We start from the raw sequence: 21,280 nt of genomic DNA, 5'->3' as shown, positions 1-21,280 counted from the left end.
GGCGGCCGTTGAGCCGCTTTATGGCAGGGGGTGGGGGGAAACGCTGGCCCACGCCCGTGCCGCGGGGGTGGGCGCGCTGAGCGGCGGCTTCCAGCTTCCGCTCCACGGGCGATCTACGCCTCCGGTAAGGCCGAGGCTAGCCCAGAGCTGCGCTGTGGTTGCTGGCTGCTTGGCCTTGGGGCCGGCCTCCGAGCCGCGCTCCCGGCCGATGCGGCCTTCACACCCGTGTAGGGCTCCGCGGAGGGGAGGTTGGGGCGCGGAGGCTGCTTCCCGGGGCCGGAATCGTTTTCTCGGTGTAGCGAAACCCCCACACCATTCATCTTTAAACAAGGCTGCAAAGAGACATGGTGATGCAAAAGGTGCTTAGGAAGCGAGGTTTTTGTTCCTTTTAGCTGGTAGTGAATTAAGAGGGCAGTAAAGAAAGCAGGGGTAGCAGAGCGGGCAAGAAAGTGGTTGGGCAGAGTGAAAATGTAGTTAGTTATTGCTACGCCATTTACTGCGAGAACTTCAACTGCTGAACTCCTAATTATGCCGTAGGGAAATAACCTAGGCTCGTTGCCCCGCCCCCAGTTTGCGGTGTTCCTTAGCTCTTCATCATACAATGGGCCCCCTTGGCGTGTGAGTCTCAGGTCTATTCATTTTCATAGGTTATTGTTTTAGTAAAATAAAGCATTAAAAAGATCGGAATCACGGGCTCAAGCAGAATTCCAAGGTGCTCTGGGTTTCCTTAAACCCAGCCCTTCCCAGGACCGACCCTCTATGTTGACCCCTAATGGATCACTGGAGCAGGGTATAAATATCACGAGCATTTTAGTCTGAGGGGCCTGAGATTTTATTAGGAAATCAGAACTAAGACATTTTAAACCCTAATTTCTCTGATTTATTACAAGCCAAAATTAATTGTTAAAGGAAATTTTTATTTTGCATTCTAAGTGATCTTGGTATGTGTCCAGGGCATTTTCAAACTGTTAAAAGTAATTTTGAAGAAGGAAGTTTACGACTAATAATACATTCCTGTAAACTGAGCGTTTCTCACTTAATAAATGTGTGGTTTGTATAAGTTTATTTTCTAGCCAAAGACTTGACCTGTGTTGAAACCATCACCAGATCTCAAAGTACAAGAAGTGGCATACCAATGGTATCGGTGCCACAGATAGTCAACAGTGGAGGAACCCTGTTACAGGATGGCAGATAAACCGCCCCTAAAGCTTTGCTGTACAGTCCAGCCGCTTACTTGCCAGTTTCAAAGCTTCTCTTCAGAGAGGACGTAAATAACCGGTGCTCCGCCAACTCTTCCAGTGGAATACACCAGCAGCAGAGAATAAACACTAGATGTATTAGGTCATAGAATAAAAGCTATGACAGTTTCTTTTTTATCTTAATGGTTAATATGAACTTTGCAGTGTCCTCCAAAATCTGCACTTTTGTGATATAAAAATTATATTAAATTATATAAAATTGCATTTACCCCAGTTCCTCCAAGAAGATACATGTCCCTGTGTAAGGGGATATGCTTTTTCCCCAGCCTGAGAATCACCAGCATAGAGGTGGGAAGTGAAGGAGATGTCTAAGGCTGACCTATGGCGTTGGCTTGGGATCAGCTTCTTTGGAGTTGGGAGACTCTCCTACCATTTCTTACCTGTGGCTTGTTGCTTCATCCCTAGACCCACTCACCTTTCTGTGAAGTAACTTTTGAGACTGGGCAAGTAGTGTAGCGCCAGGCCATCACAGTAAGGGAGGAACTGCTGGTCAGCCGGAGACTTTACCATAAATTTCAAAATCCACCTGACAAAAGGGCATTGGTCACTTTTCCTACTTCCTTATGATCTTTGGGTCACAAGGCATGACCCTGAAAACCAAAAAGGGAATTGAGAATTTTTTTTCCCCTGAAGAAAAAGAAATTTAACATTCTAGGCATTAGGTCAAGAATACTTCTAAACCTTTTTTATGCTCAAGTAGGTTGTAATTTTTATTAACAAATTAAACTTAAATAATTAAATATTTCTTTGAATCCATAGTAAATACGGTTGTGTTTTACAGTGCTGGTATGCCCTTGATGCAGTCAGTAGCCACAGAAAGAACACTTACAAGGAGTTGGCTGGCCAAGACAGTGAAGACTTTAGGCAAGTTTGAGGCTCGTATTTATGCTCAAATGCAGAATCCCCAGCTCACATGCATTGAGGTTTGCATCACGTGACATTCTCACATCAAGAAAGCTCCGTATGCAAAGATAGGAATTTGTAAAACACTTCACTGTATCTGGTTAAGTACTTATCAAACAAATCTTTTACTTTACAAGAGGCTTTCGTGTACAGTTTCTTTAAATATTGTGCATCCCTAAGTTCTGCATGAAGCAAGGGTGAGCTTCAAAATAATGTGAGAACAATTTCAAAGCGTACACATGTTCTATGCCCCACCTAGTCATTTAGATTCTCCATGTCCGCAGAGTGATTCTGAACAGGGATTGTCTAAGTGTGGTCTACGGTCCCTTGTGAATCCCCAGGACCCTTTCAGGGTTCCATAAGGTCAAAGCTATTTTCCTAATGATACTAAGATGTTACTGGCCTTTTTCACTGTTGACCAAATGTGCCAACATTGGGGAGATCTGCATAACTCAATGAACTGACATTTTCCAAATAACCAATAGGCAGTGTTAAAAGTCATGAATGGGTAAACAATCCATTCAAAGTGTAAGAGGCAGCAATGAATTTTACTGTAATAGAGCAGGTAAATTTCATTCATTGATGTGTAAAACTTTTAGATCACACAACTAACCTTTAAGAAACTACCACTTGTCAAGTTTTGGTGTAATATCAAAGAAGAATAATCACAATTACCTGAAAAGTCTACTTAAATGCTTTCTGTTTTTTTTTAACTGCGTGTGTGAGTGAGACTAGATTTTCTTTAATACTCAACCAAAACAGACGTCACAGCAGAGTAAATGGAGAAGCAGGGTGAATGCAGAATCCAGTTGTCTTCTATCAAAGAGATTTGTAAAAATATAAAAAGATGCCACTTCACTATTTTTTTGTTGTTTTGGAAGATATAATTTTTTTTCACAAAAATGTGTTATTTATATTAACATGCAACGGGCTTATTATTGCTATGTCTAATTGAACTAATAAATGTTTTTAAATTTCTCAGTTTTAATTTCTAATATAAATATCAATAGTTATATTCCATATAAACAAAAGCTCTTGATATCATCAGTAATTGTAAAGAGTGTGAAGGGGTCCTAATACCAAAAAGTTTGAGAACCCTGGAATAAAATATTGAAATGAATTAGTCAGTTAAGTCTTTGAGTTAAAATATATTTGGAGCTCCTCTCTGGCATACATGGAGCTACACCTAGAGGTGATTATGTTTTCTTCAAATTAATTTTACTAATCATCATACAACATATGAAAAAGGAAGGCAATCTCTACTTTGGAGGGTTATTAGAAGCAAATTAGATTCGGTTTTAAATTTTGCTCTGTGGTCACATCCACATCTAAGTTTCCTTAAAGTTGGTTGTAGCATAATACCTTTCAAGTTATCACTTAAATATCAACTCTTTTTAGCCATAAATCTCTGACCTGCTTCTCCTTGACATCTGAACTATCCCTGAATTCCCTCCTTCTGACCTCAACTTATACTCAGAAATTAAAAACTAATTTTAATGTTAACTTAAGCAAAATACAATTAAAAAGAAATCTTTTACAAATGCAATGCTTTCCAAAGTCAGAATAAGTGCCAGTGGTAAGTGTATGTCCCTCCTTTTCCTAATTACTATGGGGAGGATTGACTAAAGAAATGTTAAGAAACATATGTCAACCTATCATCACAACTAAAGACATTTCCTAGCCTCGAAATACGGTTTTAAAATATATTAAAATTCAAACAACCAGCCTCATTCAAGTTTACTTTATAGGCCCTCAAATATTAATTATTAATAATACTAATTGAAAAGGCAGTTTTTTCCTCCTGGTAAGTGGTCTAAACTACTACTTGAAAGAATCAGTCTTACTTGTGGGTAGTGCTTTTTCTATTACTGAGGTGTCCTGTGCATTACAATAGTCATTTATGCTTCACTTAAATAAAATCAAGGACTCCAGAGGACCCTTTTAGTGCCCTTGAAGTGGGTAATCTAAGTGGTATTTAGTATCTTAGAAGGGCTATTATCTTTAAAAAGTGAATCATCAATTCCCAAAAGCTGTTTTGGTCTCCTGTTCTTATACCAAAAATGAAGGAGGAACTTGGGTTGTCAAAATATAATGTGATTACATACATCCCATTCAGCTGTTCCCCCAGAAGATGAGTCATTTACTTAAGGATCAGCCCACCGTGTGCTGTGTGATGGCAGCTGACAGCACTCGACATCCAGGTAGTAGCCCATTTTCAGAGTGATACAGTGGTGAAGGCAAAACCCAAAGCATTAAATAATATAAATGATTATTTGTATTTGGCTTTGGAAAGTGTTTTTAGTTTATTTCCACATGTTACGTCTTACAGTCTCTGAATTTGCTTAAGAAAAAAGCCACTTTGTACACCTATACGTACATAAGAAGGCATTCTGTGAAATCTCACTTTTAACAATTGACTCCCCTCTTTATCTCTACTTGTCTTCAGTTCCTCTCTGCTCACTATTCTGATTTAGGAAAGACAAATGATTTTTTTTTTTTAACGTTCCATTTATAGTGTTGAATGGGTGGGGGCTTTATATAGGTCTTCAGTTTTATGTCAGGCTGTTGGCCCTCTGTGACTACGACTGGTAAGAACTTTTAGGAATGACCTGTAGAGCAAAGTAGTGTCCTGGAAGGAGTGTGAAATTTACACCCAGAAGACCAGGGTTCAGTGGACCCCTGCTAGTTTACAGTTTTAACCTCTTTGAACCATCATGTAATGATTTAAGGATGTGACTTACAGAGTCAGACACACCTGGCTTCTCCAAAGACTCTCTGACATAAATTACAGACACGAGACTTCGGAGTTCCAGACCAACATTACTGACCGACAAGTACCCTACATCCCTACCTGGCATGTCTCAAAAGCATCTCAATCCCAACATGTCTGGACCTAACCTCATGATCTTCCCCCACAAAACTGGGATTTTGCCTGTGCTCCCACCACTGGGGGGAGCCCCATGCTCTATCCAGTTACACAAGTTAGAAATCTGGGGATCACCTAGGACACCTTAGTCTCCCCCACCCTCCTCCATTGAATCCACCAACAACCAGTTCTGCTGATTTTTTTATCTTCTGTTTTTCAAGTTCTGTCCATCTCCCTCCCATCTTCATCGCCACCACCCGATCTGTCATCTCTCTTCTAGACCACTGGAAGACCTCCCCTCCCAACCACTTCTAACAGGCCTCCCCTTGCCCACCTCTTTGCCACCATCCCCTGTTTGGTTGGCCCTTCGGCTGCAGCCATCTGATCATGCAGATCAGCTCAGAATGGTATTTATATCGTACACATCTGGTCACGTCACCTTTCTTCAAATCCCCTTTGGGAGCTCCTCACTGCTCTTAAGATATGGACCAGAATCCTTAACCAGAATCCTGAGTCTTCGGCTTCACCTGCCTCATTCGTCTCTGGCTCTTTGCCCTTCAGCCACATTGACCTTCTTTTAGTTCCTCAGTTGCATCTTGTTCCCTCCTGTCTTAAGGCCTTTGCAAATGCCGATCCCTCGGCCTGGAATACTCTACCTTTGTCCAGTTAACTCTTCTCGTTCTTTAAATATCTCCTTAACTTGTATTTCTTCACAAACACCTTCCTTGACCCACAATCCCCAAATTAGACCCTAGTTTTGTGACCTCATAGTTCCTTATATTTTTCTTTGATAGTTCCTATCAGAGTTGGCTATTAGAAATCTGTGCGCTTACTTGATTATACCCTTGAACTCCGTGTATTCTGCACACTTGTATCCACTGCCCCTGGCACCTTAGGAAGCTCTCATCATGTGCGTGACCACTTCCCAGATCTGCTTCTTAAGAGCTGGCTCTGCATGTGGGCAAGTTACTTAACTTCCCTAAGTCTAAATTTCTTCTGGAAAAAGGCTAATTAATCCTTGACACATACGTGGTCATTTGTTATTAATGCTGTGGTTATTATTATAATGAATAATGAAACAAATAGTAAAAGACAATATACCATGGTATTGACCAGGATTAAATGATGTGTGTGAAGGGTTATTATAAACTATAAAGCACTATTAAGAACATAATTATTAGCATGAAGAAACACGAGGTGACATTTTAAAATTGAAAAATTGTTCCAAAATAGAGCACACATTAAATTGATGAGAATTTTGGAGTTAATCTAGGAAAAACAGAAACTGAACTTTTACCCCCAAATCACCCAGCTAGTCAGGGGCCAACCGATGATCGGAACTCAACGCTCTTCTCCTCTCTAAACATGTAGTTTTTAATTTATTTAACAAATATTGAACCTCAGACAGTATGCTTAGGCACATGGGATAAAGTAATAGATGATAAGTAGCACTCAATGCTGGCTCTCCAGAAGCATCAGGCAGGTTCACAGAGGCTCTGGAGGTAAGAAGACCCTCCAGTCTTGAAGGTCAGGGGAATTTTGCAAAGGACAAGTAGAGCTGGGGGGGAGGGGCAGGCGGTCAGTGGTGGTCCCTCTGCAAGTGGCACATTCAAAGGTCCTGCACAGAAGTTCCAAGGCCCAGTTCAAACAGGCCTCGTCTCCTGACCATGTGAGTAGAAATCAGGTTGCTGAGCTGCTCAGCTTTGAGAGGGAGGCCCCTGAGCAGTCAGTGTTATGTTCTGTTAGGAGCCCAAGAATGGCCTGGGCATTCAGGACATTTTCTGGGCAAAGAAAACTGCAGTTTATCTGTTCACGCAGAATTTCCCAAGTGAGTGAAATACATCATTCTGTCTTTGTTATCGTCAACATACTCAGATAAAACTGGATTTGTGATCATACCTGGACTTCAGAACAATGGGACACTTGTTGATCACTTGGTAAAGACCACCAAACGGACAGTCTTGTATCAAGAAAACAATTAGGCACAACTTAATGTCATAAAGTAAAACTTTATGTTGTAATTTTTTTTGCATTAGAAAAACCTTTTTTCCATATGTTGGATATAGTGCCACTGTACTTCCTCTAGAAGTATATTCTGAAGTTATGTCCTGCCTACCTTTTTATGTTGAAAAGCCCTCCATTCCTAGCAGGTACGTAAATATTTTATGTCTTTTCTTTCAAAATAAAGAGGGAGCACACTCTGTTGGACCCCCAGTTTCAAGGTTGCTTGGTTTGTTTTTAGTAGGTCTTGGCAGCCCAGAAGTCTGGAAACCAATAGTTTAGATTAGCACTAGAGCATGGAATGCAGAGTGAGCAGCGGTGAGGTCACCTGTAAGCCATGTTGAGGAATCTGGGATTCATCCTGAAGGCAGTGGGGAAACAAGAGGAGGATTTTCAGCAGGATGGTAACATCAGATTTGCCCTTGAAAAGATGGTTCTAGCTGTTCCATACGGATAGGTTGGAGAGGCTAGAGCTGGAAACGGGGAGATGAGTAGGGAGGTAGAGTTAAGGCGTGGGGTGGGATAAAGAGTTTAAATTGGTGGCACATGGGTGGCATATGGGGAGTGAGAGGTAGAGGCCTGAAAGGGGAGTCAGGGTTCCTGGCTTGGTCGAGGGGTAGATGATGGAGCCATGCACTGAGCTGGGGATACAGATGGAACAGGTTTGTGGCTATCGCTTTTATTGTCCCTTTGGGATCTGAGTTGTTTTGCCTGGACTGAATTTAAGGTTCCTTTGGGGCAGCCAAGTGGGAGTGGACCAGATCACCACAGAGAGTCTGCAGAGTGAGAAGTGGGCTGTGGACCAAAAGCAGAGGAGCAAAAGAGGAATCTTGATGGGGATTAAAATAGAATAGCCAGAGGTGAGATGAAAACCAAAGTGCGGCGGCCTGGAAGCAGGGCCCGAATATTTATGGAGCAGGAAGAAGGGTATTAAATGCGGCAGACAGGTCGAATAAGCTACCCTTCCATTGGGCTGGGGAGCAAGAGGCCATCAGTGACTTTGATGGGCGGTGCAGGGCCGTTTCAGTGCTCGCGGGCAGCAGCAATATAGTTGGGTGAGCAGTCGATGGCGGTGGGAAGAGCAGATGTCCATTTCCTCAAGTGAGGGTAGCCTGGAGCAGAGCCAGCCCATGAAGGGTGCCGAGATAAGGAGAGAAGATCGGTGAAAGGGCGGTACTGTCAGCTGGATGGGGGTGGGGCAGGAGCTCCCTGAGATGCTCCAAGCCCGGTACCCTCTCCTCCCTCTACCCTCTTACCCCATTTTCTCAGGTTCATTTATATATGTGACAATCTAGGGGGTTGTTTTTCTTTTTCCCACTGAGAAAGGCTTTTTTGGTCTCTAGAGTAAAGAAGATTTTAAAAAATTGATCTGTATGGGATTTTCCCCCCATGTGAAATATGAACATATGACACATCTTCTTTGTTTCTCCTTTCATTTGGTTTTTCCACTTTTCAGAGACTCCGGACATGTGTTCTGCCTTCTGTATTTGAAAGACACATTCAGTTCATTTCCTATTCTAGATGCCCCTAAATTGAGATCCTAAAATAACTAGTAGACCCTCTTTAAAAATAAACATTTTACGCAATAAATAAATAAATAAATAAATAAACATTTTGCAGTTTTATCATAGTTTTATTCTTATGATCTGAATAAGATACTTACGCTAGTCCGTTTTGGAACAAGGGGGGAGCCATACATTTTGCTAAATCGAAGAGATGATATATATCCATTCATGTAAAAATCCCAAACCTCAAAATCGTCCTATAAAATGTTGATAAATTTGATGAAAATTTTATATGTCAAAAATCTCTCTAAAACATAAGAGAGAAAAATATTAGCAACATATGTGACAAAGAGCTCGCTTTCTTTATATACAAAGGGTTTTACAGATAAGAAAAAAGAACAAATAACCTGATAGAAAATGGGCAAAGCTCATGAAGAGAAGCAAGAGGACATAAAAATATACTTCAGCTCATCATTAAATCCATAGAAGGTAAAAAGTGATATTGGCAAAGATTCTTTAAAAAGTGATAATACCCAGTGTTGGCCAGAGTGTGGGGAAATGGGTGGGGTGGATGGACACTATTGTGTGTCCATAATATTTGAATCTCTTATAACAAGTATATACACTTTAAAGTAGCCATAAAAAAATCCCCTATTAATTTTAAACAGACATACTTGTATGTAGTGTGTTCCAAAAAATCAAATGAACCCCAGTTTAAACCCTACTTCTTGTTCTTAGGTATTCTATAATCTTGGGCAAGCTACCTGACTTCCCTAAGCCTGATTCCTCATTTGTAAAATGTGGTTAGCAAAACCTCAAATAGCTCAAGTCAGTGTGAAAGTAAATGAATGACATATAGGTATTATACTTTTTGTAGAGAAAGGCAAGTTAGTAAGATGGGAAAGGAAGTGTTCTGGCGCTTTTCAGAGAACAGCCTTGAAGGCAAGTTTCTAAAGTTATATCCTGGTGGAGGTCAGATGAGAGCGATGTTTCTTAGTCATCCCGGTTACTCTGCCACCTGGCAATGTCCCTGTCTCTCCTTCCTGATCTTCAAGCTTTCGCCTTCTCTGACCTACGCAGAAAACCCTGGGGAACTAAGTTGCCGATCCACGCCACTGACGTTCACCTGCAAGCAAGAGTACAGTCCAGGTCTCTTCACACTCAAGCTCCTGCAAACAGGGATGGCTCTCCTGCCTCTCATGCTTGGATATATAGCTCTTGGTAGAAAACACGATACTTGACATTCTGGAGTCTTGCTCGGTGACCAGATCAGTCTCTTAAAGAATCATTCCACTTTGTTCATTTATTTTAGGGCACACTTGTCAATTTCTGTATCTGCCAGATCATCCCCAGAACCTAACCCTAACGCTAGAACAGGAAAGAGGGTGAGGCGTTGAGCACCAGCTGAGTAAGAATCGATGTGTTTCTGTTTCTATATTTGTTTTTAAGCTTACTGGTAATGCTTTCTCCACAGTCACTTCCCCGATTCTGAAGTTAAGCATCGTGGTTATCCATTTTTAATCTAATTAATTAATGTGTGATGGGCCTTCCTTTTTTAACTTTTTATTTTGAGATAACTGTAGATTTACAAGAAATAATACAGAAAGATCTCATGTGCCCTTTACCCAGTTTCCTCTAATGGAAACATCTTGCAAAATTCTGCTCCATCACAACCAGGGTATTGACATTGACACCGTTGAGCTGCAGAACATTTCTGTCACCACAGGGCTCCCTCCTGTTGCCCTTCAATGATGCCAATGCATCATTGCCCTCCTGTTGCCCTTCTACAGCCAAGCATCATTGCCCTCCTCTCCCCTCGCCCCTCCACCACTAATCTGTTCTCTACTTCCGTAATTTTCAAGAATGTTATGTAAATGGAATCATACAGTATGTAACCTTTGGGGACATAATTCACCCAGGTTGTTGCCTGTTTCTGTAGTTCATTTCGTCTTAAGGCTGAGTAGTTTCCTGTGGTTTGGGCATACCACATTGTTTTAACTGTTCAGCCATCGAAGGGCATCTGGATCACTTCTGGTTTTTAACTGAGGAGTAAAGCTGCTGTGGATACACAGGTGCAGATTTTTGTGTGAACCTAAGTTTTCATTTCTCTGGGATAAACGTCCATGTGTGCAATTGCTGGGTAGTATGGTAGTTACATATTTAATTTTTAAAGAAACTGCTTACTTTTCCAGAGCGGCTGCACCGTTTCACCTTCCCACCAGCAATGGCACGAGCAGTCCATTTCTCCGCATCCTTGCCAGAGCTTGATTGTTGTTCTTTTATATTTGACCACCCTGCTAGGCATGTGGTGAATCTCACTGTGGTTTTAATCTGCTTTTCCCTAATGGCTATTGAACTGTCTTTTCATGTGTTTGTTTGCCATCTGCATATCCTCACTTCAAGTATTTTGCCCATTAGGTTTCTAATCCGATTGTTTTTGTACTGTTGACTTTTGAGAATTCTTTATATATTCTAGATACTAGTCCTTTATCACATTTTTTTCTCCTACTTTTTAGCTTGTCTTTTCATCCTCTTACCAGGGTCTTCCTCAGAACAAAAGTTTTTATTTTTTATGAAGTACAATTTATCAATTTCTCCTTTTATGGTTTGTACTTTGGATGAATCCTAGATTCTCTAAGATTTTATCCCATTTTTTTTCCCCAAAAATTATAGTTTTGGTGTTCTACATTTAAGTCTGTGATGCATTTTGAGTTAATTTTTATGTAAGATATGAGACTTAGAGATCAAAGTTCTTTTTCTTTTCTTTTTTCCTTTTCCTTTTCCTTTTTTTTTTTTTTTTTTGTCTATGGAAGTCCAGTTGATCCAGCACCATTTGTTGAAAACTGTTCTTTCTCCACTGAATTATTTTTGTGCCTTTGTCAAAAATCTACTGTACATAATTATGTGGGTTTCTCTATTCTGTTCCATTGATCTGTGTGTTTATCCCTCCGTCAGTACCATACAGCCTTGAATACTGTAGCTATATAATACATCTCGAAATTGGATAGACTGATTCCTCCCGCTTTATTACTCTTTTTAAGAACTGTTTTAGCTATGCTAGTTTCCTTGCCTTTGCATAAACATTTTAGAATATTCTCGTCTGTATCTACAAAGAAAATCTTGCTGGGATTTTGAAAAGAATTATATCAAACCCATATATCAATTTAGAAAAAATTGATTTATATTATGTGTTCCTAAACATAAATACAGGATGTCTCTTCATTTATTTAGATCTTCTTTGATTTCTTTCACCAGCATTTTGTAGTTTTCAGTATACAAATCCTATACGTGTTTTGTTAGATTTACATCTATGTATTTCATTTTTTGTATGATTATAAATGATATATTTCTAATTTCAGTATCCACGTGTTCAGTGTTAGTATATAGAATTACGATTGGGTTTGTTTGTTTGTTTTTGGCTGCATTGGGTCTTTGCTGCTGCGCGGCATGTGGGATCTTCCCGGACCAGGGGTCGAACCTGTGTCCCCTGCGTTGGCAGGTGGAGTCTTAACCACTGCACCACCATGGAAGCCCTACAATTGGTTTTTATATGTTTGTCTTGTATCCTGTGGCATGGCCAAAGTCATTTAATAATTCCAGGAGGTTTTGTAGATACCTTGGGATTTTCTGTGTATATAAAAGTCATGTCATCCGCAAATAGGGACAGTTTTATTTCTTCCTTTCCTGTCAGTATGCCTTTTATTTCCTTTCTTGCTTTATTGCTCTAACTAGAATATCCAGTACTATATTGAATAGTGAGAATGGACATCCTTGCGTTGTTCTCAGTCTTAAGGAGAAAGCATTCGCTCTTTCTCCCCATTAAGTACACTGTTGAATATAATGTTGATATTTGTGTGCTGGGCTTTTATAAATGCTGTTTGCCTGTGGGAAGGAACACATCAGGATTTGATACACCGGCTCCCCCAGAGGCAGTTCCCCTACTACAAATAGATTGAGGCCATGTGGTTTGCTGGAGTGAAGTATGAGGAATTAAAGAGGTTAGAACCTTGGAGTCAGAACATTCAGATTTAAATTTTGACTCCCCCCACCTTCTGGCCAGATGGACCAGGCTAACTACTTGCACCTCTCGAAGCCCATTTCCTCCTCCACAAAAGATGGAGAAGAGGACCATTCCTGAGCCCTTACCCTTGAGGAGTAACCATGTGGGGTTATTATAGCCCGGCCGGCTGCAGCCCTGTCCACACGGCAGGAGCTGGAGGATTGTCCAGACTTGGTGAGATCTTGGCCCTACCCTGCTGTGGCCACACCCCAGCACCTTAATTTACTTCTCTCTCTGGAAGGTTGGACAACTTCTGATGGATCATTAGAATTTGCGTTTGGAATCTTAAACTCAAAGACAAAAGATCCAGGAATGTTTGCTGTCTGGCGGGCTGACTGCTCAGGCCCATTTCCTGGTTCCTCCACTTACCATCTGTATAAACTTGGGCAAAGCACGCAGTCCCCGAATTCACCATAAATTTCATCATCTGTAAAATGGGAGTAACAACAGAACTACGTCACAGGGCTGTTGTGAAGACTGAGTGAATTTATGTAACGTTTCTAGCAGTGCCTGACATATTAGCCGTGACCATTACTGTTGGTGACTATAAAGACACTACTTATTTGTGAATCATCTTTCTTAAAACAAAATTGTTTGCTTTGCAGATTTTTTAAAAAATGGATTTGGCCAACCATGGACTTATTCTTCTGCAACAGTTAAACGCTCAGCGAGAGTTTGGTTTCCTGTGTGACTGCACGGTTGCCATCGGCGATGTGTACTTCAAGGCACACAAATCAGTTCTTGCTTCATTCTCCAATTACTTTAAGATGTTGTTTGTCCATCAGACCAGGTAACTAACGTGGTTGATAATAATCTAATGACTCTGAACTTCCGTGGCCCTCTTTCCCGTGAACATGCGCTTCGCCCTCATCACCACCGCGGTCTCGCCGCCTCTCCCCAGGTTCCAGTCCCTCATCACCTCGCTTGCCCCGAGCAGCCCCTCCACCTCCGAGTAGCCACGCTGGGGGTCACCTACACAGTCAGGATCGGTAGGGTCGGGTCCACTACGAAGGCAGCTTCCTCTCACTCCTCCGGCCCCGTCCCGGCTCTCCCCCAGGCCTTGAGTATTTATCCTTGTCTCCTAATGAGAAGCTTGGCGGCCTGAATTCCCACAATTTCCTTCTTTTCTCTCTTAAAATGTCTCAGTCTCCTTATCTTTGCACAGTTTTTTTTCTTCCCATCTCTCTGTCTTGGGGAAAAGGGCCCCTGGTTGTCTAAGGAAAACAATCTTCCTCCTGCCCTTATGCTCCCAGATCCTACCCTGTAGTTTTCATTCTGTACTTTCCATTTTATACTTGTACCCCCATTGCCATCCCCAAGCCTGTGAAGGCTCAGCCCTTCCATGACATGGCTGTCTACCTGCGTGATGGTGCTGCTTTTCCTTTGTTTCACTGTGAAAGTTCTACAAAGGATGACCGATGGCCTCGCTTCTCTCCTCATCCCACACTCTTCCTCTCCGTTGGCACTGTGGTTTCCACCCATTGCTCCACTGGCATCATTTTTCCAAGGTTGCCTCTTCATCAGAATCACTGCCTCTTCCCAGTCTCTGTCGTCCCTGACCTCTGCAGCCTTTGCGACTGTTTTCTTCCTTCTGAAGGGCTGTCACCTGCATTTTGATGACTCTGAATCCCCCTTGTTTTTCTGCCTTCTCCACAGGCGCCTCCTGCAGTTTTGGTGAGTGGGGTCTCCACGCTGCTTTCTCTCTGCCTCTCCTGATGGGCGCTCATCTTTTCCTGGGTCTTGCCTCTGCTGGAAACCCGTTGACAGCTCTGGGCTTGATCTTTCTCTGTCTCCAGAACTCTATTTCCCAAGGCCACAGGCTGCCTGCTGGACATCTAGAATTGAATATCCTCTTTTATCTCATTTTGCATGCCTAAAACTGAATTAAGTCTTCCCTGAAGTCCCTTCTGACTTCCCTATTTTTTTATCTTCAAGTAAGCCATACTAAAAATCTCTCTAAAATCGTATCCTGTCGGTGCCCAAATCATGTTTTCTTCATAATTACCTCTCACATTAGTTCTTTCCTTCCCTTCTCACTTCTATTTCCTAATCATTTTCCACATTACTGTCAGATTAATATTCCTAAGCATTGCTTTGATTGGAGTGTGCCTTTGATCTGAAACCTACCAGATTGTGTTACTCCTTTGATTGGAAACCAGGAGGACACCCATCACACATCAAAATAGCACACAGATTCCTCATTCTGTCTTTCAAGGCCCTGCAGGCATGAAGCCTGACCTCCTTCCAGCCTGTCTCCCGACCGCACGCCCACCTGGACCACGCTTTGCTGGCCTTCTGCCCACTCCCTGAGTTCTAGTTTACACATCACCTCTTCCGTGACCTCCGCCCCCGCAACAGTCAAGTGAGCCGAAATGATCAAAAGCAGTCTCTTCCTCTCTCAATAGCACTTTATTTATGCCATTTTGTAAGAGCAACATATTTTCCCTTTGTTGTTGTTATTTGCGTACTTACTTACCGCCCCTCATCATTTGTAAGATGCTTGAGGGCAAAGACTGGGTTTTACAAATGTTTTTGAACATTTGCAGCCAATAGTTCGGGGATTTGTACATAATAGACACTTGATAAATGTCTAGAGGAGCAGAATGGGGGATTAGTAGGATTAATGGCAGGCGGAGCTTGCTTTATCTTGGGACACTAAGGATGCTTCTGTCTCCTTCATTGTCAGAGACATCACAGCTAATAGGCACTGGAAGTCTCTACGCAGTGAATTAAATTGTCTTGCAAAGGGACAGGTTTTCATTTTGAGGAATAAAAGAATATAATGTAATGAGTTTTAAATAGATGCAGGAAACTTAAGTGTAGAACAGTAAGCGAATACCTTTCTAACAAAGGAATGTGATGTTGGTGCAGAGAGGAGCCCCAAGTTTCAGCAACAGTGTGTTATTGCCCCAGGGCTGGCACGTGCCATTTGGGCTGCCTGAGGCCTTGACCACCTCTGGTGAGAGGAGAATACTGCGGGAAGACCACAGCCATGCTTTTAACTGCTGGCTACTGTAGAGATAGACCAAGAATACAGTTTTTTCACACTGAAGAAGAGTGTTTTATGTCTGCAGTTACCACTAGATGTCTCTGTCTTATGGACACTCTCTAAGTGAAAGTTTTAAATCCTGTAGCACTGCAGACTTGGAGCTCTCAAAAATAAAACAGAGACAGGCCTTGCTAAGTACAACCTCTGACAACATCTAACGTTATTTTAAAATCTTTACTTTCAAAGTTCTTTAAGCCCAACTTTTACTTGAAGGGTCTAGTGAAGGAAAGATTGAAAATGTAAATGACTGTGAAAGTTTACAGGAAGGGCTTGTAGCTGTGCTAAAACTATATTTTTCCTCCATAAAAGTGTTACGTCAAACAGACATCTGCAAATTAAACCACTTAGGTGTAAGCATATTGTAGAGAGCTGTGTCCTTCCCAGAGCACTTGCAAATGACCAGAGTGGCCCAGAGCAAGCTTGAGCGAATCGACAGGAGGTCTGGCTGACTGGGAGGGAGAGCCGTCAAGGACAGCAATGGCTGGAACGTAACATAAGGAGTGTTTTGGGTTTTTTTTAATTGGTTGCTAACTTTTTTTTTTTTTTTGGGCTGCGTTGGGTCTTTGTTACTGCGCCCGGGGCTCTCTCCAGTTGCGGCGAGCAGGTGGCCACTCCTCGCTGCAGTGTGCAGGCCTCTCATCGCGGTAGCCTCTCCCGCTGCGGAACACGGGCTCCAGCCTCACGGGCTCTAGAGCGCACGCTCAGTAGTTGTGGAGCACGGGCTCCAGGCTCACGGGCTCTAGAGCGCACGCTCAGTAGCTGCGGAACACGGGCTCCAGCCTCACGGGCTCTAGAGCGCACGCTCAGTAGTTGTGGCTCCGGGCCCAGTTGTTCCGCGGCATGCGAGACCCTCCCGGACCAGGGCTTGAACCCGTGTCCCCTGCATTAGCAGGTGGACTCCCAACCACTGCGCCACTAGGGAAACCCTAAGGAGCTTTTTAAAATAACTTCTGAAGTGTCTTGAGTGTGTCTATGTGCTTCTGCTTTAAGAAAAGAAAAAAATGTGAACAAATCAGGATAAATTGGCATCTGGAAACCTCCCAGAGCCCTGGGCACTTGCAGTAAACCCCAGGGACACGCCCTTTCCTCTCCCTGGGGGCTCCTCACTAGCTCTGCGGCCCCTGGAGTCCTTCCTTCTCCCTCTAAGCCTGGCTGAAGTGTGGACGGGGCCTCCCGAGCCCCATCCCTTCTTTGCCATCAGAAACTGTATGAAGTTCTTTAAAATTTGAGAGATTTACTGTCCAGTCACCTCCATTCACAGTCGGTAGACAGAGGACAACCTATACAATAACAAATACGGGGACATTATAAAACTTACAACAGAGTTTTTCTAGAAAGGGGCCCTGCTTTGTGTTTACCTCTCATGGATGCTGAAAAATATAGCCCTGCTTTGGATTTCTGCCCTTCCCTCTTCTCTGCCCTGGGGGCAGCGGGGCTCACTCTCCCCTCCTCCTGCCCGGAGGAGCATTCCTACCCACAGAACAAAAGGTGCCCTACGGTCTCCTGGGGGTGATTTGCATCTCTGAAGGCCTGTGGCTTTCCGGTTCATTAGGCCTTTGCCTGGCCCTGGAAAGATCCCCAGTAGTTAAGTCTTCAATCTGGAGTTGATTGCTTATATTATGAAAGTATCCTTCACCACACCTAATCCCTGCAGCTTTATTTTGAATATTGAATTTCCCTAAAGCATCTAAATATGTTCTAGTATTCACATAATATTGTTGGCACTTACCTTGTGCTTAAAGGGAGGCCCACCCAATAAAGACAAGAATGATCTGTGTGTCTTTTTTAAAAACAGAGTGACATAAACTCAAAGGGGTGCTGGTTTTTGGGCTCGATCTTTATTCTTTGGCTTCCATACTTTATAGTCAAACATTTTCCACGTGATTATTTGTATGCCGTCATGTTGAAATATACACACATTGATAGCGATGCAGTAATTATCCAAATCTATTTTGTCACAAATTGCTATTAAAGTCACTTTCCCCCCTTTTTTTAACAGAATAAAATATTAAATTTAGAAGAGCAGAATATACCGATACTATTTTAGCATATTGGAAAATATTTGTTAATAAGATAAATAGCTTAATAGTAATAGTAAATCATAATAGTAATAAGTGGTATAATCAAAAATGATTGTAAATTCTAAAGGAATCCAAGGAAGGTGTCTTTAAAGTTTAAAAATGCACTGTCGGGCTTCCCTGGTGGCGCAGTGGTTAAGAATCCGCCTGCCAATGCAGGGGACACGGGTTCGATCCCTGGTCCGGGAAGATCCCGCGTGCTGTGGAGCAACTAAGCCCGTGCACCACAACTACTGAGCCTGTGCTCTACAGCCCATGAGCCACAACTACTGAGCCCTCGTGCTACAACTCCTGAAGCCCAGGTGCCTAGAGCCCGTACTCCACAACAAGAGAAGTCACCGCAATGAGAAGCCCACGCACCACAACGAAGAGTTAGCCCCCGCTCGCCGCAACTAGAGAAAAGCCCGTGCACAGCAACAAAGACCCAACACAGCCAAAAATAAATTAATTAAATAAATAAATTTTTTTTAAAAAATGCACTGTCTATAGAATATATTCACTCAGTGTGTGATAGCACACATACCTCATAATATGTAGATATATATCTCACTGATTTATAATGATGCATTAGAGTTTCCCTAAGGGCCCAGGGAGAGTTCTTGGGACCTTTTTATTGTTGCTTGAATCAGAATGCTGTTTCTGGGATGATGCAAACACTAAAGTCTAAAAGTTATAAAATCAATTTTGCCACAACTGCTTTAGCTACCTCAGATAAATCATTTAACTTTGGGGGACCTCAGTTTCCATGTCTGTCAGATGGGAATAATCAGATCTGCCTCATCTACTACACAGGGTTGTTTTAATGCTCCAAAGAATCTTGGTGCTTTGGCTTAGGAGTTAAGACTCATTTAAATCCCAGTTCCGTTGCTTACTAACTCTGATATTGAGCAAGGTATAAATCCCTTTGAACCTTAACTCCTTATCTGTAAAATGAGAATTAATGGCAATTAAATGAGAAAATGCCTATAAATCCCAGCTGCAGGGACATCCCTGGTGACGCAGTGGTTAAGAATCTGCCTGCCGATGCAGGGGACACAGGTTCGATCCTAGGTCCGGGAAGATCCCACATGCCGCGGAGCAACTAAGCCCGTGCGCCACAACTACTGAGCCTGCGCTCTAGAGCCTGCAAGCCACAACTGTTGAGCCCACGTGCTGCAACTACTGAAGCTCACGCACCTAGAGCCCATGCTCCACAACTAGAGAAAGCTCACGCGCAGCAATGAAGACCCAAAGCAGCCAATAAATAATTATTAATTAATTCTTTTAAAGATAACTGGAGAATATTAGAAACAATTTTTTTTAAAAATCCCAGCTACAGTTCTAATGATGAGGATGATTACATTTGTTAAGGAACTGAGTTGTCCCAGAGCTGCTTTTCATGCAATCTAGCAATGCTGGGGCAGTGATCTGACTCCATTCGAGCTAGAATGTGGTTTGCCGTTCCTGCTCTTCCCAGCTCTACAGCACCCCATCCTCATGCTGGAGAGAGCAGAGGGTTGCAGAGCGGGGGTAAAATGAGGTTTTCCTGTTTCTCGCTTTTGTTGTCTTGCTCTTAGGCACTAGTCCAGCTCCTCCATGTTATATTGTTTGACTCTTACCTTGAAAGATCTGCTGAGCTCTGGATGGCCCTGGATCAATACAGAGTCCTAGACATTTAGCTAAAAGATCTGCAGGTCAGTGGTTCTTAACCATCTACTGGGCCACAGGCCACTCTCAGATAGAAAGCAATGGATCCTCTCCATAAAACACAAAGTTTTTTATATATGATATAATTTTACGTAGATTACTAGGAGAAAAACTGCTTCAAGAGTCTATGAGTTAAGATACCACATTTGTTTAACATGAATTTTCCTTTCTCGGTCCTTTAAAATATCTTTATTGTATTTCCCTCTGTTCTTAATAGGATTAGAGTTAAATTATATAGGCTCCAGTATTCTAGTTCATGAAATGAACAGTAAGATATACGTGAGATGGTCTTGTTTCATTTGCCTTTATAAGTACCGGGTTTTTCCCCCAGGCTTTATGTTGTCATTTGCGTCATGAATTGACGTTCACTCACAGGCTTGTTTTTTGCCTGTTTCTTGCAGTGAGTGTGTCCGTTTGAAACCCACTGACATCCAGCCCGACATCTTCAGCTACCTCCTGCATCTGATGTACACAGGGAAGATGGCACCTCAGCTGATCGACCCTGTGCGGTTAGAACAGGGGATCAAGTTTCTCCACGCTTACCCGCTGATCCAGGAGGCCAGCCTGGCCAGTCAAGGAGCCTTCTCTCATCCTGACCAGGTTTTTCCGCTGGCGTCTTCCTTGTATGGCATTCAGATTGCAGATCATCAGTTGAGACAAGCCACCAAGATTGCTTCAGCGCCGGAAAAACTTGGCCGAGAGCCACGGCCACAGACGTCCAGGATGAGCCAGGAGCAGGTGCCTGAGGCCTCCCAGCTCTCCCAGCTGCCCTCGAACCTGACCCAGGTGAATCGGACACACATGACCCCCTCAGACCCGCTGCAGACCTCACTGTCGCCCGACCTCGTCTCCACTCCTGTTCCTCCCCCGCCCCCCGGGGAGGAGACCAATCTGGAAGCCTCTTCCTCGGACGAGCAGCCTGCGCCCCTCACCATAGCCCACGTCAAGCCGAGCATCATGAAGAGGAACGGAAGCTTCCCCAAGTACTACGCCTGCCACCTGTGTGGGCGGCGCTTCACCCTCCGGAGCAGTTTGCGGGAGCACCTCCAGATTCACACGGGGGTCCCCTTCACAGCCAGCCAGCCCGGAGAGAGCCGCGTGCCCCTGTCTCTCTGCAGCAACACGGCGGACCTAGGAAAAGACGCCATGGAGGTGCCTGAAGCGGGGATGATCAGCGACAGCGAGCTGCGGCACATCTCGGACTCGCCCATAATCGATGGGCAGCCGCACTCGGAGACGCCGCCGCCCTCAGACATCGCGGACATTGACAACCTGGAGCAGGCGGACCAGGAGAGGGAGGTCAAGAGGCGCAAGTACGAGTGCACGATCTGCGGTCGCAAGTTCATCCAGAAGAGCCACTGGAGGGAGCACATGTACATACACACCGGGAAGCCTTTCAAATGCAGCACTTGTGACAAGAGCTTCTGCAGGGCCAACCAGGCTGCCCGGCACGTGTGCCTCAACCAGAGCATCGACACGTACACCATGGTGGACAAACAGACTCTGGAACTCTGCACCTTTGAGGAAGGCAGTCAGATGGACAACATGTTGGTACAGACGAACAAACCCTACAAATGCAACCTGTGTGACAAAACGTTCTCAACTCCCAATGAGGTTGTTAAACATTCATGCCAAAACCAGAACTCAGACGTTTTCGCCCTAGACGAGGGGCGGTCCATTCTCCTGGGCAGTGGGGACTCTGAAGTGACGGAGCCCGACCGCCCAGTGTTAGCGTCCATCAAAAAGGAGCAGGAAACAGTGTTGTTAGACTGAATGTTACTTATCTTTTTAAAAAACTGTCATTTTTACAAAGACTATCTTCCTTCCCTTCCCCCAAGTCAGAACTCTTGTTCTCCATGGCATGATACAAACA

General features: G+C 43.4%; 1 protein-coding gene across 2 annotated transcripts in view; it reads left to right on the top strand.

Moving 5' to 3' along the window:
- Positions 1-21,274, top strand: part of ZBTB2 (zinc finger and BTB domain containing 2) — a 22,153-nt gene extending 879 nt beyond the window's left edge. For both annotated transcript variants that reach the window (XM_024747839.1, XM_024747840.1), the window contains exons 2-3: positions 13,200-13,384; positions 19,809-21,274. In XM_024747839.1, the coding sequence (XP_024603607.1) occupies positions 13,212-13,384; positions 19,809-21,180 (1,545 nt within the window). In that variant the 5' untranslated portion in view covers positions 13,200-13,211 and the 3' untranslated portion in view covers positions 21,181-21,274. The remainder of the gene's footprint in view (positions 1-13,199; positions 13,385-19,808) is intronic.
- Positions 21,275-21,280: the final 6 nt, after the last annotated feature.

This window comes from Neophocaena asiaeorientalis, unplaced genomic scaffold (genome assembly GCF_003031525.2).
Source record: "Neophocaena asiaeorientalis asiaeorientalis breed wild unplaced genomic scaffold, Neophocaena_asiaeorientalis_V1.1 scaffold123, whole genome shotgun sequence".
Classification (NCBI taxonomy): domain Eukaryota; kingdom Metazoa; phylum Chordata; class Mammalia; order Artiodactyla; family Phocoenidae; genus Neophocaena; species Neophocaena asiaeorientalis.
The sequence above is the reverse complement of the archived record's forward strand: the minus strand, read 5'-3'. Positions and strand labels throughout refer to the sequence as shown.